The sequence below is a fragment of the Trichosurus vulpecula genome, chromosome 1 (genome assembly GCF_011100635.1).
Source record: "Trichosurus vulpecula isolate mTriVul1 chromosome 1, mTriVul1.pri, whole genome shotgun sequence".
Lineage (NCBI taxonomy): Eukaryota > Metazoa > Chordata > Mammalia > Diprotodontia > Phalangeridae > Trichosurus > Trichosurus vulpecula.
The window spans coordinates 521,132,720-521,149,192 of record NC_050573.1 but is presented as its reverse complement, the minus strand read 5'-3'; the positions used below and the strand labels follow the sequence as shown (position 1 = coordinate 521,149,192).

Below are 16,473 nucleotides of genomic sequence, written 5' to 3'. Positions count from 1 at the left end.
CACCAAAAAAAAAACAAACCAAACGGGGGTCACAGTCAGACACAACTGATAGAACAAAAAATATAAATCAGCAGAAAACTAAAGTACAATACAACTGTAAAAGGTTGTTATAATAGTCAAAAGAAAGAACCGGTGTTTCCCTGGAGTCAGTGTCAGAGTCCCTTGGCATTCACGCGTTCAGTATTTATAAGCACGTCAATTATGTTCTTGGTCCTGCCTTGAAGGACCTATCAGTCTAGCAAGGAAGGCAGACGCGCACACCAATCCCTGTAGTATGCAGTAGAATTTGAAAGTGCATTAAAGAGTACAAAGTGGATTGGGGGAGGTGGGGAGAAAACTTCTGACAAGGGGGAAAGTAGGGAAGGCTTCCTGGCAGAGGTGGCTGAGCACTGAAGGAAACTGACCAGGAAGCAGACCTGGAGCTGGAAGGGAGGTTGGCAGATCCAGCCCATTCGTTTTACAGATGTAGAAAATGAAGCAAATTCAAGGGATCAGAGCGGTGCGAGCCGAGCCAGGGAAGCAGCAAATCATGTGCACACTTGGGACGTTGCCCATTCTGGTATAGCTGGAATGAATGGTATGCAAAGTGTAACAGGGAGCATAAGGTTGGAAAGGTAGTTTGGGGGCAAATTGTGGACGTTAAACGCTAAGGTGTCTGAGGGGCAGCTGGTCGGCGCCGTAGTGCACAGAGTGCTGGGGTTGGAATCGGGAAGACTCACCTTCCTGAGTTCAAATCCAGCCTCAGACACTGACTAGCTGTGTGACCCTGGGCAAGTCACTTAACCCTGTTTGCCTCAATTCCTTATCTGTAGAATGAGCTGGAGAAGGCAATGGCACACCAGTATCTTTGCCAAGAAAATCCCCAATGGGGTCACAGAGTTGGATACAACTAAAAACCAACAAAGGTATTTGAAGCTTGTATCATTTTCTCTCTTTTTTTAAGCCTTGGGTTTCTCTGTTTCAACCAGGTTGGAAGTGCAGCAGCCACACGCAGGCCAATTTCCCACCATCAAGACATGGAAGCTCTTGTTTCTTAGGGAGCCTGTTGGCCTCCCGCTCCCCGGAGCTCACCATATTGGTGCCAGACTTAGTGTCTACACCAATCAGCTTAGTCTGCTTCTGCTCAGAGCTCCCTGGATCAAGCATTCCACCAGCCTCAGTCTCTTACGTAGCAAAGATTACAGGAACGCATCACCGTGGCAGGCCCCTACAATTTTCTGTTTGTAAGACTTTGGGCAAATTTCTTAATCTCCTTTTCATTTAAAATGGGATGATTAGACAAGATAATACAAAGTCCCTTCCAGTTCTAAAATTCCATTTTTTTTTTAAAGGAAATAGGGAGCCACTGCAAGTTTTTGAGTGTTTGTTTTTATTGTTCAGTCATTTCAGTGGTGTCTGACTCTTCATGACCCCATTTGGGGTTTTCTTGGCAAAGATTCTGGAGTGGTTTGCCGTGTCCTTCTCCAGCTTGTTTTACAGACAAGGAAATTGAGGCAACCAGAGTTGAGTGACTGGCCCAGGGGTCACAGCTAGTTAGTATCTGAGGCTGGCTTTGAACTCAGGAAGATGAGTCTTCTGACTGCAGGCCTGGCACTCTATCCATTGTGCCACCTAGTGGCCCTTTGAACGTGAGGGAAATATAATCTGAACTGAGCTGTCAGATTAGTCTAGCAACAGTGTACACGGCATTGAGAGCCAAGACTAAGAGTACAGAGGATACTGTGACATTTGGTCCTGAGACTGGCAGACTGGCCATAGCAAAGAAATACTGCCAAGGCAAAATCAACAGGACTTAATAGCTAGGCTAGTTAGCTGGAGAGAGAAGCATCAAAGGTGCCTCTGAGGTCCTAAGCCTGGGAGACAGATACTGCTTTTAATATAAGTAGGAAAGTCAGGAAGATGAGTTGGTTTAGAGCTGAGTTAAGATTTGGTTCGGCTGACTTTGAGGTTGGATGTTGAAGGGGTGGAATCAACAAGAAGTTTGAGAATGCAGGGATATGTTACGGGGAATCCATCTCCAAAAAACAGACCATAAAGCAAACTTCAGAGCCAAAGCTTTTAATAAGTGCCACTGTGTTGGAGCTGGCCTCTCAGACTGTCTGTCCTTCACCACCATATCCCTTCCTTCCAGCCTTCCCATCTTTTGAGAATGAGGCCTCTTCTCAGTCAAAGACAGCGCTAACGGAGTATTAAGAGGAGAATGAGAAGGTAAAACATCTGCAGGACAGGAAGGAAACCCCAGATTGAAGGGAGTGGCTGCTGGGATACCAGGGAAGGAGTGAAGCTGAGACGGGGTGGGCCAGGTAGTGTGGAAAGCAGGCTGCTGGGGGCTTTCACGCTGCTCCTTCCTCTGGCATCCCCAAGAGGGCAACCAGTGGCTCAAGGGGAAGCTGGGGGGTGGAATGAGTGCGCTCATGTTTGCGGAGGTCACTGGCACTAAGGAAGGCCTTGGGGCAGTGGGGACAGGCATGGGGGCGGACAGCACTGTGGGTACGACTATGCTTTCGTAACCCTGCTCGATCCAGGAAGCCTTTCCCGCACTGTGGGCAGGGGAATGGACGCAGGGCTGGGTGGGATCGCTCATGACGCCGAAGAGCCACCGCCGTTGGGAAAGATTCCTTGCACTCCCGGCACACGTTCTGGGGCATTTCTCCAGTACCCGGGGGTTGCTCCTGGGTAGGGGGTCCACCCTCATTCTCACCTTCTGTTGCTGGTGCTGGGGCCTCTCCTGCCCCAGCCCCAGACTCCCTGAATTCCACCTGCTCCAGGGTCATGCCCACCACTTGCCACTGGGAGGCTACCACCCTGCCTGACTCGGTGGGGAGGCCTATGAGCCCAGCCTGTGACTCCCCAAGTTCCACACCCACTCCAGGAGCCACCGTGCTAGGCGGTGCTGGCCCTTCCACAGAGGTACCTGCAGGCAGTGCGACCCCTACTACCAGCTCTTGGGTGGTAAGGCCACCCACCATCTCCCCTCGGTGGGTCCGCTCATGCTTCCTCAGGCTGGAGGACACCACAAAGGACTTGCCACAAGCAGCACAGTGGAAGGGCCGTTCACCTGAATGCACACGACCATGCTTAGTAAGGCTGGCCCGCTCTGCAAAGGCCCGTCCACATTCCTCACAGCGGAAAGGCCGCTGGCCGGAGTGGACCAGGGCATGTCGCTTCAGGTCCCAAGAGGCCACAAAAGTCTTATCACATTGTGGGCACTTGAATGGTCGGTCACCAGTGTGTACACGCCGGTGCATGGCTAAGTCAGCTGGCTGGCGGAAGTCCTTGTTGCACTTGTCACATCGATACGGCTTGACTCCCTCATGGGCTCGCTGGTGGCGGCGAAAACTAGACGGATCGGAGAACATGCGGCCACAGCGCGGGCACAAGAAAGGCTTCTCACCCGAGTGGGTGCGCTCGTGGCTCTGGTAGGAGCTGAGCTGTGTGAAGCCCTTCCCGCAGGCGGGGCAGCGGTAGGGCTTCTGGGCAGCATGGATGCGTTGGTGGCAGGTGAGCGAGGAAGAACGGGAGAAGCTTTTGCCACACTCAGAACAGAGGAATGGGCGTTCTCCTGTGTGAGACCTGAGTGGGGAGAAGGAAGGAAATATGCCCAGGGTAACATGTTAGCCTCAATCTTTCCCCACCAGCAAATCTCCATTTCAGAGGTCATGACAACTCCTTCCAGTCAGAACCCAAATAGGCCACCTTGCCTCATCTTCCCCTCCTCTACAATCAGAACCCAGAGATTCTCCCCTCTCCTTCCTTTTGCAGGCCCAGGGGTTCTTAGCCCCTTGCCTTCCAGTTCCCCAAGACTCTCCTTGGCACCCATCAGGAGGGATTCAATCCTGACTACAAAGTTCTGGCTCTAGCTTCCATAACCCAAACTTCTTAACTTTTTTGGTCATGGACCCTTTTCAGTAGCTTGGTGAAGCCCTGCTCAGAATAATGTTTTTAAAGGCATAAAATATATGGCATTAAAGGACACTAATTATATTGAAATGGTTCTTTATCTGTCCTTCAGGGACCTCAGGTTAAGAAGCCCTGCTCTAGAGTCTTTCACTGAATTACAGACTCTCAGATGGGGAAAGGGCTTCTGAGGGTATCCAGAACTGGAATCTCCACCATAGCACCCCTAGGTAGTGGTATTCAAGCAGCCACGCATTCACGAAGTTCCCCCTTATATCCAACCCAGGTCAGCCTCTCTTCCTCATTCGGACTCATTTTTTTTTTTAAGAGTGAGTCTGTTTATTCTGATCTCCTTGATAAACCAACTGGATTAATTAGTGATATAAGCCACTGCTTGGCAAATGACAATTACAATGGTTGAAAATGGTCAATGACATCTGTGTGTAGAGAAAAATATGGCATGCCTCACGAATTTGCGTGTCATCCTTGTGCAAGGGTCATGCTAATCTTCTCTGCATCATTCCAATTTTAGTGTATGTGCTGCTGAAGCAAGCACTCGGACTCATTTCTGATTAAGCTGAACTAATCCTCTTACCCATCAAAACCCTGAAACATTTGCCCAACAGGAGCGCTCCCACCCCCCTCACCTCTCATGGTTTCGCAGGTCCTTGAGCTCAGCGTAGGCTTTGCCACAGCGTGGGCAGCCGTAGGGCCTCAGACCCGCGTGGGTGCGCCGGTGCTTGCGGAAGACAGAGGGATCTGCGAAGCACTTGCCGCAGTCTGCACAGGAGTAGGGCCGCTCCCCAGTGTGGCAGCGCTGGTGGATCTTCAGCTTGGACAGGGTGCCATAGGCTTTGGGACACTGTGGACATCGGAAAGGCAGCTCACCCGTGTGGGACGCCAGGTGCACCCGCAGGCACACTGGCTGCATGAAGCGTCGCCCGCACTCCGGGCACGGGAAGGGCTTCTCCCCAGTGTGGCTGCGCCCATGGCTGCGCAGCTCTGGGGCTGTTTTGTAGGCCTTGGGGCACAGCGAGCAGGCAAAGGGCCGGGGCTTGGGAGCTGGCTCCCCATCCTCCCCACTGCCTGGGCCCTCAGGGTTCCCTGGTGGGGGTCCTGGGTCCCCACCCCCAGCAGCATTCTCCTCAGGACTGGGTCCAGGACTAGGAGCGTGGGTGGCAGCATGGCGGGCAGCCCGAGGGGCATTGGGGAAAGTCTTGGAGCAAGAGAGGCACTTGAATCTTCTTCCGGCTCGGGTATAGCCTGGGTGGGGGGACGGAGCTTCCACCTGCTCCACTTCCATGGGGGTTTAGGGTCCGCCTCCCCTGGAATGGAGAGAATGCATAGGTTTGAGTCACACCCCAAGAGAAGTCACCCTTCCAGAGGTGGTTCCTCCCCTTTGGGAAAACCATTCCAGAATTCTTCCCTGAGGAAAAGCCACAATTCACTGTATTGATAAGAGCTTAGGCTGTGCAGTCCAGCCACTGGAGGAGATAACACAGTAGTGATAATTAATCGAGCACTTTTCAATTAATCAACAAACATTTATTAAGCAACTACACAGTGCTGGGTGCTGCCCTCTAGGAATTTACAGTCCAGTAAAGGGATGACACACAGGTAAAAAATTATACCACGCTAAATAATACTTAATGACACATTTCAACAGTGTATTAGAAAGGAGAAAAACTGGGTGCTGGCTGAGGTCTTGAATAAGGAATGCCTCTGTAGAAGAGAGAGTAAGTTTGTGATTCAGGTCCTGCACGAAACTGCTGGAAGAGTGGCACCATATTGTGCAGGGCCTTGAATGTCAGGCACGGGAGTTCTTCCTTCCACCTCCCCCCTACCCCCCAAGAGAGTCTTCATTAGCAGGTATGAATTCAATTATCAATAATTACTTCCTTTATTAATCCAGGGCTAAGTCTCCCAGACGCCACTTAAGCCTACCTGCTCCCTAGGAAATCACTGGATTCCCTCAGAGATCAGGTGCAGTTTTGTTTAATGAGGCAATTAGTCTGTGGGAATATTTTACCCCATTCCACCCAGATGAGGAAAAGCTGACCCAAGGTAGCAGCTTCCACTGAGAAGGAGCAGGCACGAAGTTCAACCAGGGTAACTGGAATCCCCAGTTCCAAATTCTACTTCTCCTTTTCAGGATCAGTTCAAATCCACTCAGCCTGCTCGGATTATTTCATTATACACGTAGTAGGATCATATGATCTGGAACAGGAAGGGCCTGGGGAGATCATTTAGTCACTCCCCCTCCTCCCAGTTCAACAAAGAAGGAAACCAACATTTAGATATGGGAAATAACTGGGCCAAGGCCACATCAGTAGCAGTAAGTACAATCAGGGTTGAAGCCCCAGTCTTCTCCACTCTCCACACTACACACCACACACCTTTTTCATTTGTACAGCATTAGGATAGGAGACCTAAGAGATCATTTTGGGCAAAATTCAATGAGCAAGTCATAATGCCCATTCCCTAGGAAAACACAAGCGAATTTTAAACATAAGTGAAATAGATAGGACAAGAAATGACAGAGAAATTACAGATTTTTTTTAAGTCTATGACAACGAGGCTGGGTATTATTATCAAAGAAGGTAAAGAAAAATAAACATCTTAGGAGAAGCAGGGATAAATAGGAAAAGCCTCCTCAATCCCAGACCATCAGGGCTAGTTTCAGACTTTTCTCCTTGGAATATTTTAGTCCTCCTAGTTTTCACTACTAACTTGGTGTGACCTGGGCAAGCAACTTCTCTTTGGGTCTCAATTTCTCCAACTATTAAATCAAGGGGTTGGACTAGATGACATCTAAGTTGCCTTCCCTCTCTACCACCTGTGGACTCTATGATCTTAACAAGGAAGGAGGAGCCTTCTGGGCAGAGGAGTGACAAGAGTCAAAGCAGAAATGCAGGGGCACTAGTTCGGGTGGAAACTGAAGGCAGGGGGACCAGTTAAGAGGCTACTGAAGTCATCTAGGTGTGAAGTGTGAGGTGATGAGACGCTGATTAAGTGATGGTAATGAAAAGAAGGAAAAATCACTTGGGAGAAAGAAATTAACAGAGTTAGTGACAGATTGGATATAGAGATTAGGAAGGGGAATGAGTAAGAGCCAACTCCCAGGTTTCCTGGCTATCTACAAGAATGGAATAGAGAACAGCAGTACCCCAGACAGAAATGGGAGAAATTAGGACCTGGGAGGCAAGAGAATAATTCCATTTTAGAAATGCTGAATTTCAGGAACATTCAGTCACTCATTAAAATACCCCTTGTGCCCAGAGCACAATGCTGCATAAGACAAGGTCCCTGTTCTCATGGAGCTTACAGTCAAGCAGAGAGTGGAGGCACATACAGGGACAACTAACTATAAATCACTATATTGTGTAGTTATTGCATTATTGAGAACTGAGGGGGCAAAATCATTACCAGCCTGGGGGTGGTGAGAATCAGGAAAGTATTCACTGCTTCTGAATTGGATTTTAAGGGATGGGTAGGAATTCAAGTGGTGAAAAGAGAGAGGGAAGATATTCTAGGCTTAGGGAACCTGAAAAATAATCTGGATGTGGAATATCACAGGGCTTGTTTGGGAATAACAGTCTGCTACAAGAACATGATCATATAATTATGATGATAACTGACATTCATAGAATGCTTTGAGACTTACAAAGCATTTTATTTATATTATCTCATCCAAGAGGAAGTTGGAAATGCAAGACTGGCCCTGGGGAGAGACTTCAGGCTATAGACATATATTTGGGTGGGAGTCATCTACATGGAAATGAGCAGCGAAGCCTATGACTATGTAGTCATCTACATAGAAATGAGCAGTAAAGCCTTATGACTGTGTAGTCATCTGTATAAAAACGACCAGTGAAGAGATGAGATCACCAAGGATGATGAGTGTCAAGAGAAGAGAAGGTTAAGACTGAAGAGCCAGGAAGAGGCTGATGGGTCAACAAAGTAGAGTAGTTAAAAAGGATTATTCAGTGCCAAGGAAGCTGAGGGAAGCGTTTCCAAAGGGAATGACCACTGCTGCAGGAATATTGAGCAGATTAAGGCCTAAGAAAAGGACAACAGACTTGGTAGATAAAAAGTCATGGGTTGCAGAGGGATCTTGGAAAGCAAAGATGGCAGATGGCAGACTGCATGGAATGATGGGCATCAAGTACATCTCACTCTTGATTCTACTTTAAATTATTTCGTATAACCACAGAGAGAAAAAAAATTCCCATCTGCAACACCCCCCACTTGTAGCCTCCACTCGAAGACTTCTAAATATAGGGAACTCACTACCTTAGCATGACTCTAATGGTTAGGAAGTTGTTCTGTATATTGAATTAAAATCTTCTTAGTTGCAACTCCTTACCTAGTTGGTCTCTCCGGGGCAAAGCAGGAAAAACACTTGAAAATAGTTACTACATACACCCTATTTAGTTTCTTCAACTGAGCCTCTTGTACTAGGGTCTTCAGTCTTCTCTCACCACTCTGTTTACCCCATGTCAGACATGCTTCAGGATTGTTATGATTCTTCCCAGAATGGGGTGCCCAGAACTGAATACAATACTACAGATGTGTTCTAAGCAGTGTTCAGAGGACTTGTCACCTCCTTCTTTACGGACACTATGCGCTCTCAGAGAAACTTATGGCTGAACTTTTTTTTTTGGTTACCATGTCATAGCAATAACTCCTGGAGAATCCTGCCCCTCCCCCCCACATCCCGGGATGCCTAATGCACAGGCTTTTCACGTGAGCTGTTGACTAGCTATGTCTCTCCCAACATAGCTAAAAAAACAAAAGCCCTTTTTGTTGTCATTTATTGTGCTGGGTCCCTGTCCTTCCTGTAAAATCTCCTACCTTCTTCATCCATTCTCGTTTCTCTATCTTTGCTTCCCTCTTTTGTATACGTTTCATTAAGTGTCCTGTGTTGCTCCCAAGCTCCTCCTGCTTACCCCATGCAGCCACGTTGTTTTATGGTTGGTAATAGATGCCCACCAAATTGTCACTTGTTTCTTCTTCCACTTATCCTCTGCCATGCTTGCCCACTTCGGGTTTTGCCTGTTTCCACACGTTATATATCCTCTTGATATATGACATTCCACTGTCCCTTTTATATTATGTTTCCCTTGGCATCCAGCAGTTGTAACCCCGAACAAATCTAGTAATACCTACCGAGATCGAGTTTAACTGCTCTCAAGAATTCATTATTATTCATACTATACACATGGTATATATATATATATATATACACACACATATATATCTGAGGTACTATTATCGTCCAGCTCATTTCCACCGCTAATCTAGGTGGTACCTGCCCTGGTGGCTGAATGTGAGCAGTCTTCACTCTCCTAAATTTTCAATTTAAAGATTTCCTAATAAGATCTTGTGAGGATTAAAACTGTCCAACCTACAATAGAAGTGAACCCCAGATCTTCCTCATGATCTGAAATGCCCCCTTCTTTTAGGGCCTTATTTTCATAAGGCTTGATACTATATTTGATACCTGAACACTCTAAAGGGACTATACAATGTACAGAGTCCCACTGGTTGATAGACTTTGCTTTAAGAGCCAAAAATGATGCATCGGCTAGAAATGGCATGTTAGGGGTAGGGGGCTCCGGTTGGGTGAAGCATGGGGCATCTCCACTAACTGAGTGGTCATAAAATGGTCATCTGCTCATGTTGGACAAGAGAAAATGTCCAGAGGTACAAAAATAAGTAAGTTTGAGTGACTTTCCAAGTAATTGAGTCACCTCTGCTATGCTGGGCTTAATCACCATGACAAGGAAAAACAAGGGTGGAGGGCCACTAGTTAACTTCCTATGATTAAGCAAGTGAACTTACAATCTGCAGCTCACAGCTCTGGGCCTAATATACAGAACTTCTAAGTTAATCACCACCCCTATGGAGTATCAAATTGATTAATAATCATTGGAATAGAGTAGGAGTAGGCAAATATTTTTACTGGTTCTTTATATACATCTTCCATTCCTAGCCAAGAAGAGAGCCCTGATCTAGAAAACCAAAGCCTTTTCTCAAACACTGCCTTCTTAACTCACCATTTACTTCTCTTAACCATCTTTTTTTTAATCCGCAGTATCTGTGCCCACAAGATCTTCGGACTGACATAGAGAATGTCACTCGTCCTAGCCACGCTTACAGGGTTCTGCCTGATGGTATGATTTCTTCTCCCATGGATAACCAGAAGTGGAAAATGGTCATCAAGTTTGATCGGTCTCCAGTGGTTCCCAGCTGTGTTCCTGATGGAATTCTCTATTGTTATAATAACAGCTAAGTGCTTTGTGGCTTCCGCAGTGGTGCTACACACACACACACACACACACACTCTCTTTTGTTGCTGTTCAGTCATGTCTGACTCGCCATGACCCCATCTCGAGTTTTCTTGGCATTTCTTGGTTTGCCACTTCCTTCTCTGGCTCATTTAGCAGATGAGGAAACTGAGGCAAACAGGGTGAAGTGACTTGCCCAGGGTCACACAGCTAGTAAGTCATAGGCCACATTTGAACTCAGATCTTCCTGACTCCAGGCTAGGAGCTCTATCCACTGCACCACCTAGCTGCTATACATATATATACACACACACATACACACCATTTGATCCTGTGAAGCTGGCAGAAAAGGGATTAACCTTTTCTCCAAATGAAGAAACAGATTCAGAGTGTTTAGGTGTTCTGCCCAACGTAACACAGCTAAGAAGGGGCAAGCTGGGACCCAAGTGGAAAGCTAGTCCTCCCTCCATTATACTATAGATATCTCTCACATTTGTGCCAGATGGACAGCTGGGCACCTCAGTACCCCTCAGCTGTGTGTGTGCATGTTCTAGATACACAGTAGCTGTTCATTAGACTCAATGAATGACTGAGCAGTAACATGATATAAGAGTCAAGGGACCTGGATTCCAGCTGTAATTTTGCTGTGTGACATTTGGACCCTTTACTTCCCCTCTGCACCTCGATTTCCTTTTCTGTCAAAGGAACAGATTAGATTAGGTGAATTCTTCCAGCTCTAACACTCTGTGATTGTCTTTCTACCCCACAAATCAGAACAAATCTATGGAACCCAGTGACTGGAGACCATCAGTGGCATAGCCCCTGGCCCCTTTGCTTCCTCCAGCGGAGCTAGGGTAAGGGGAGAAGGGGGAAACAAGAAATAGGGGGTTTCAGATAGAGCAGTATTTTTCTATGGATCTAGAAGTAGCCACCTTCTGCTCAGGAGCAGAACAGAAGAGGGAGGGGAACCAAGGTGCCTCTAAAAGATCCCTGGGAGGTCAAGTGGGAAGCAGAGAGGTATTAGAAAGGTAGGATCTGAGCTGAGAGTGGGTGAATTTAGCAGGAGTAGTAAAAGTCTTCTCAAAGATAAACACAAGAGTATTCTATGAAATAAAACCTAAAACTTCTTAAATCCCCATGTTTAACATACTTCATGTTGTACCCCTGATCAAAACTTCCCATGGCTCCCTACTGCTTACAGGATCAAATCCAGATTCCTTGGCCTAGGATTCAGAGTCCTCTGTAATCAGCCTTCTTTCTCAGGGCTTCCTCATCGCAGCCTGCTCTCCTCTGAAAAAGTATCATGCATACCTGCCTCTGGGCTTTCCTTTGAAATATATCCCATTCTACTTTTTCCTCCTCTCCATTCAATTCAATCAAAAAGTATATTTATTGAGTGACCACTGTGTGCTCTGTGCCAGACACAGTGCTAGGAGCTAGAAGACAAGGCAAATTCTACCATTCCTTGAAGGCCGAATCAAAGACCCACTTTTCTCTTACAAGTTCTTCAAATGCCATAGCCCCAGCCAATCTCTGCCTCCTCTAAACTCTGTTACCATTTACGCTCATTTTCACCCACTGATTCTAGTTCTTCTCTCTGGAGCTATATTGAACAGGTCTGTCCTTGTCCACACAATAGTTAAGTCTTTTTCAGGACAATATACTCAACATTCCTGTAGGTGTTCCTCATTTTTACGTCCTCCCATAGCGCCCAGGTCAGAGCGGGCACATAGTAGGGGCTCCCTCCCTACAGGTTTACTATTTGAATGAATCACTGGCCACAGGAAAGAGTAGAAGTGAATGGAAAAGGGGGAATTTGGCTGCTTCATATTCTTCACTCCATCCCTTCCTTCTTCCTGGAGTCCTGGCACCCATCTCCTCAGGGGCAGGCCAAGCAGCTGAGCCCTACATAGGATCAAAGGATAAACAAATGAGATTGGCAGCTGCTGCAAACAAACCCGGTTTATTTCATTATCAGCTTAGCTGTGATGAGAAGAAGAGGATTGCAGGAGAGGAAGGCAATGGGATAGGATTATGGGAGATCCCATTTAGAGCTTCTGGGTTTTGCAGCTGGGAGAGGAAAAGGATTGGAAAGACCTAATCACCACAGCTGGAGGGGTCCCCTAAACCCTTTTCTTCAAACACAGTGAGTAGGGTTTGTTCAGCCAGGTGGTTTATAAAGGCTCCAACACCCATAAGACCATTTTTAACTGTAAGAGAATCCAAGTTCTTTGGGTCATGCTGAACCTCAAGTCTATCTTTCCCTTGTCCATTCCTTCCAAATTCATATTCCTAAACACCAGTTTCATTATGTAACTTCCCTGCTCAAAAGCCTTCAATAGTTCCCCACTGCTTAGAAAATAAAAGTTTAAGTATCTTCAATTGCTCTCATCTTCAGCTACCCCTGCCCCAATTTGGTCTAAATTAGAATTTCCACATTTAACTCCCAGTAATCCCTTAGTACTTTCTAGTTCCAAACCTTTCCACGCTAGAACCCTTCTTCAGAGCAGGGATGGAAGGCATTATGTTCTCCCTGCCCCGCCCCCTAAGGCTTTAAGTCTTTAGGGTAACACAAGTACAAACATTCCATGGATTTTCTAGTATTAATAACATGTGCCTTTATTAAAAGTCATATTAATAAAGAGTACCTCATTTCAAGACTCTGCTACCTCTCCCCATTTGCTGTACCCTAGGGAGATGCCTGTATTGCCTACCCCAATCCCCACTCTGACCTTCCCTGGGGTTATCCAGATAGTGTTATAGGTTATCCAAATCTTACACCCCCTTCAAATAAGTCCTACCTTCTCCAAAGATTCTCCCCTTACAACACTTACCAATGTGTACCAATCATCAACACAAAAGTCACTGGACTTTGAGTCAGGAATCCTGGGTTCAAATCCAGACTCAGCCACTTACAGTCCATGTGATAGGCAAACCCCTTGACCTCTCTGGGACTCAGTTTCCTTATTTATAAAAATGAGGATAATAACATTCCTACCTTTATAGAATTACTGTAAAGGAAAAGCTTTATTAAGCATTAAGATGCTTTAAAAACCTGCATTGTTATCACTACTTTGTTTCAAGTTTGTATCTAGCCTTCCTTGCCAGACTAAGACCACTGAAGGCTAGGACTCTTTTTATTTTCTCTTGTATACCCCAAGAATAATGCCTTGCCCAAACAGGTTCTCAGTGATTTGTTGATTGATGCAAGTATACGATCATAGTAAAGCAAGACCTTCTCTTTCTCTGGGCCTCAGTTAACTCACCTGTAAAATAAAGGGTTTGGGCTAAATTATCTCTTCCCTTCCAGAATTAAAATCCTGTGATTGAATCATGGACAATTTTGGCAGTGCTGGAGTGAGCGGATGACTTAGACTAAGGCACACGTGTTAAAGAGAGGGGAGAGAATCAAATGGAATGCAAGACAAGAGTTGGTGCCAAGCCTGTCCTCTAGGATTCTGGGGCTTTGGAGGGGAAAAGGGATGAACAATGAGCTCCTTGGAGTACTGGGCTGTGTTTTTTTTTCTTTTGTATCTCCACTGCCTCCCTTTGTATATAGCATTATCTGAATTGAAGAATTACATAATTTAGCTCTGCAAGGCACTCTGAAGATGATCTAGTCCAGGGGTGGGGAACCTGCGGCCTTGGGGCCAGAGTGGCCTTCTAGATCCTTAAACGCAGCCTTTTGACTCAATCAAAATTGTACACAAATTTTACCCTTTAAAGGACTTGCTCTGTAAAATCTGGATTCAGTCAAAAGGCTTAACTTAAGGATCTAGAAGGCCACATGTGGCCTCAAGGCTCTAGTGTAACCTTTTCACTTTACAGAGGAGGAAAATTAAGACCTAGATATGTTCCGGTGACTTCACCAACGTCACACCTTTCGTCAAGGATAGGCATGATTTGTTCCCTATGATATCTGACAATTTCCTCCGCCCGGAAGATAGGTGACCAGGCAAAAGGAGAATTCAGTAAAGATGAGGATGAAAAGAAGCATGTTGGGGGAGAACCAAGGATCGGAAGGTATGCCCATGGTCTGGAAGTTATTTCAACAGGGGAGGGAGAATGGCAAGCTTCCACCTCCAGGCACTCATTTCCTTGGCCCTGGCACCTGGGTCTAGGACTCGGAGGCAGAAGACAGAGGTCTGAATCCAGCTTTGCCACTTTCTACCTGGCTCACCCGGCTTGTTCCTTTTATCTCCGGACAAGTAAAATGAGGAGTCACTGGGTCACAGATTTAAAGCGGGGAGGGCCCTGAAGCCAATGACGCCGCAGGAAGCCGCAGGCATGAGCTTTAGATTAATGGGAACGAATCTTCTCCGCAAGAATCATCTGCGAACAATTCCCTTTTGGCCGTCTCAGGCAGGGCAGAGGCCAGAAATTCCCAATTTCTCGGCGATTCCTTGTACCAGCCTCTGACGGTGCCTCCCGGGGCCGGGACGGAGGGGGGCGTCCCCAAATCCCAGGACCAGTCCTACACCTCCCCGGCTGACCCAGCCACGCCTTCCACCGGGTTGGAGCTGGGAGCTGTCCAAGGAGAAGCACCCCGCCCCCCGTCCCCGCCAAGGTTGGGCTCTAGGACCCAGGGAAGGCACAAGTAAAACCCCTCTGGAGCCCCAAAGCCTCTCCACCACAAAGCCCGACCCTGACTGGCTGGGACGGGTCTCGGGGGAGGTGTAGACGAGTCCGGCTCTAGGACCGCGGAAGCCCATCCCGGGGCAGCGGCCTGGGAGTTGGGCAGGGCCCGGCCGGGCAGAGCGGCGGGAGGCGGGGTCGGGGTGAGCAGCGAGGGCAGTTTAAAAAGGAAGCGCCCGGCTGCAGCTGCGGCCTTGGGGGGGAGGGGCCAGAACGGGGAGAAGCCAGGCTCTCCCCTGCAGGCCCCGGGGACAGTGCGGGGTCGGAGGAGGGGCGGCTCCTCCCCGGCCAGCCTGGCGCCCCCAGGGCTCCACGGAGGGGGGAAGTTATAAGACAGTCCACGGGTTGTTTTACTGCCTAAAGCGGCAAGGGACGTAAAGAAATCATCGAGTCCACTCCTCTCGTTTTACAATCCCAAGGTTGGGATTCGAATCCAGATCTTACGACTCGGCATCACGCGGCAAAGGCCTGGCTCGGTCACTGACCGCGCCGCGTGACCTTGGCTGAGTCTTTTCCTTCGGCCAGGGCCTCGATTTCCTCATCTGTATAAATGGGGCGGTGCAGAGGGGTAGTAAACTGTGCCTCAGTTCCTTCATCTGCAAAATGGGATGGCCGGCCGGCCCCGAAGGTCCCTTCCAGCTGCGCGCTCCCGCGGCCTCCCATTCCCCTCCCCGCGCTAACGCTCTGGGCCGCTGCCGCGATCGGGAAGGAAGGGTCTGCGGGGGCAGGAGGGGAGGGGTTGGGGTCCGCGTGAGGGGGCGCGGGGAGCGGAGCGGAGGCGACCCGGGAACGCTGCGGGGGTCCGCGAGGCCGAGGGACAAAGACGGGCAAGATGGCGGTCTTTAGGACCGGGGGAGGGGCCGCCGTGCAGAAGCCGAAGCCTTCCCCAGCTGCGCCCGAGGCGGGCTGACTCCAGAGGGGCGGGCGCCGGAGACCTCCGGGCACTGGGGGCCGAGTGGCGGATGGAGGCTACAGGGCGCGGGGCGGGGGCGGCTGTAATTCCCCGGACAAAAGAGAGGCCTATAAAATGGCGGTCACTAGGACCGGGGACAGATAAAGCATCCAGCCCCAGCTCCCCAACACGCCGAGCCCAGAAAGGAAGGGGAGAGCAGCGCGCGGTGAGCCTCGCCCCCGGGCCCGGCACGGGGCTGAGAAGCCCGGGGGGCCTCCGTGTCGGGCCGCGCCGCACAAAGGCATGCAAAATGGCGGTCTCTAGGACCAAGCTGGGCCGGGGCTCAGCGGCGGGAGCAATGGTAATCCCGGGACACTGCACAGAGGAGCAATAGGGGTCTGTGAATGAATGAAAGGGGGGGCGAGGTGTCAAAGGCTTTACCAGCCTTGAGGCCCAGGGTCGAGGGTGCGTCCCCCCTCAACAAAATGTCAGACCTCGATGGACCATGAAAAAGCCTCTGGTCTATACAAACACACATACCCCTTCCCATTTTACGGATGGGAAAACTGAGTCCATCTAGGGCGTCCCGAACCAACAGGACTTCCATGACTCAAGCTGCACGGGGCGAGTTCCAGGGTCACACTCACGGCTCTTACCTGGGGGAGCCTGACGCGCTCTCGGCTGCAGTAGCTCCAGAGGACAGAACCGGGGCTCCCGCTAGAAATAGGGCTGGCGCTAGGACCCAGCGGGGGAGGTGGG

The 16,473-nt window shown here is 48.8% G+C and overlaps 1 protein-coding gene and 1 non-coding gene across 2 annotated transcripts; both read right to left on the bottom strand.

Annotated features, from left to right (window-relative positions):
* Window positions 1–2,042: 2,042 nt before the first annotated feature.
* Window positions 2,043–16,450, bottom strand: ZNF668 (zinc finger protein 668). The gene is made up of 3 exons (XM_036739660.1): window positions 16,371–16,450; window positions 4,545–5,222; window positions 2,043–3,573 (listed from the first exon to the last, which is right to left on the bottom strand). Exons 2-3 carry the CDS (start codon window positions 5,198–5,200, stop codon window positions 2,334–2,336), a joined length of 1,896 nt encoding a protein of 631 aa, XP_036595555.1. The 5' UTR covers window positions 5,201–5,222; window positions 16,371–16,450; the 3' UTR covers window positions 2,043–2,333.
* LOC118834996 lies at window positions 4,347–4,453 on the bottom strand. Its single transcript, XR_005009364.1, has one exon. It is a non-coding gene; the product is annotated as a U6 spliceosomal RNA (small nuclear RNA).
* Window positions 16,451–16,473: the final 23 nt, after the last annotated feature.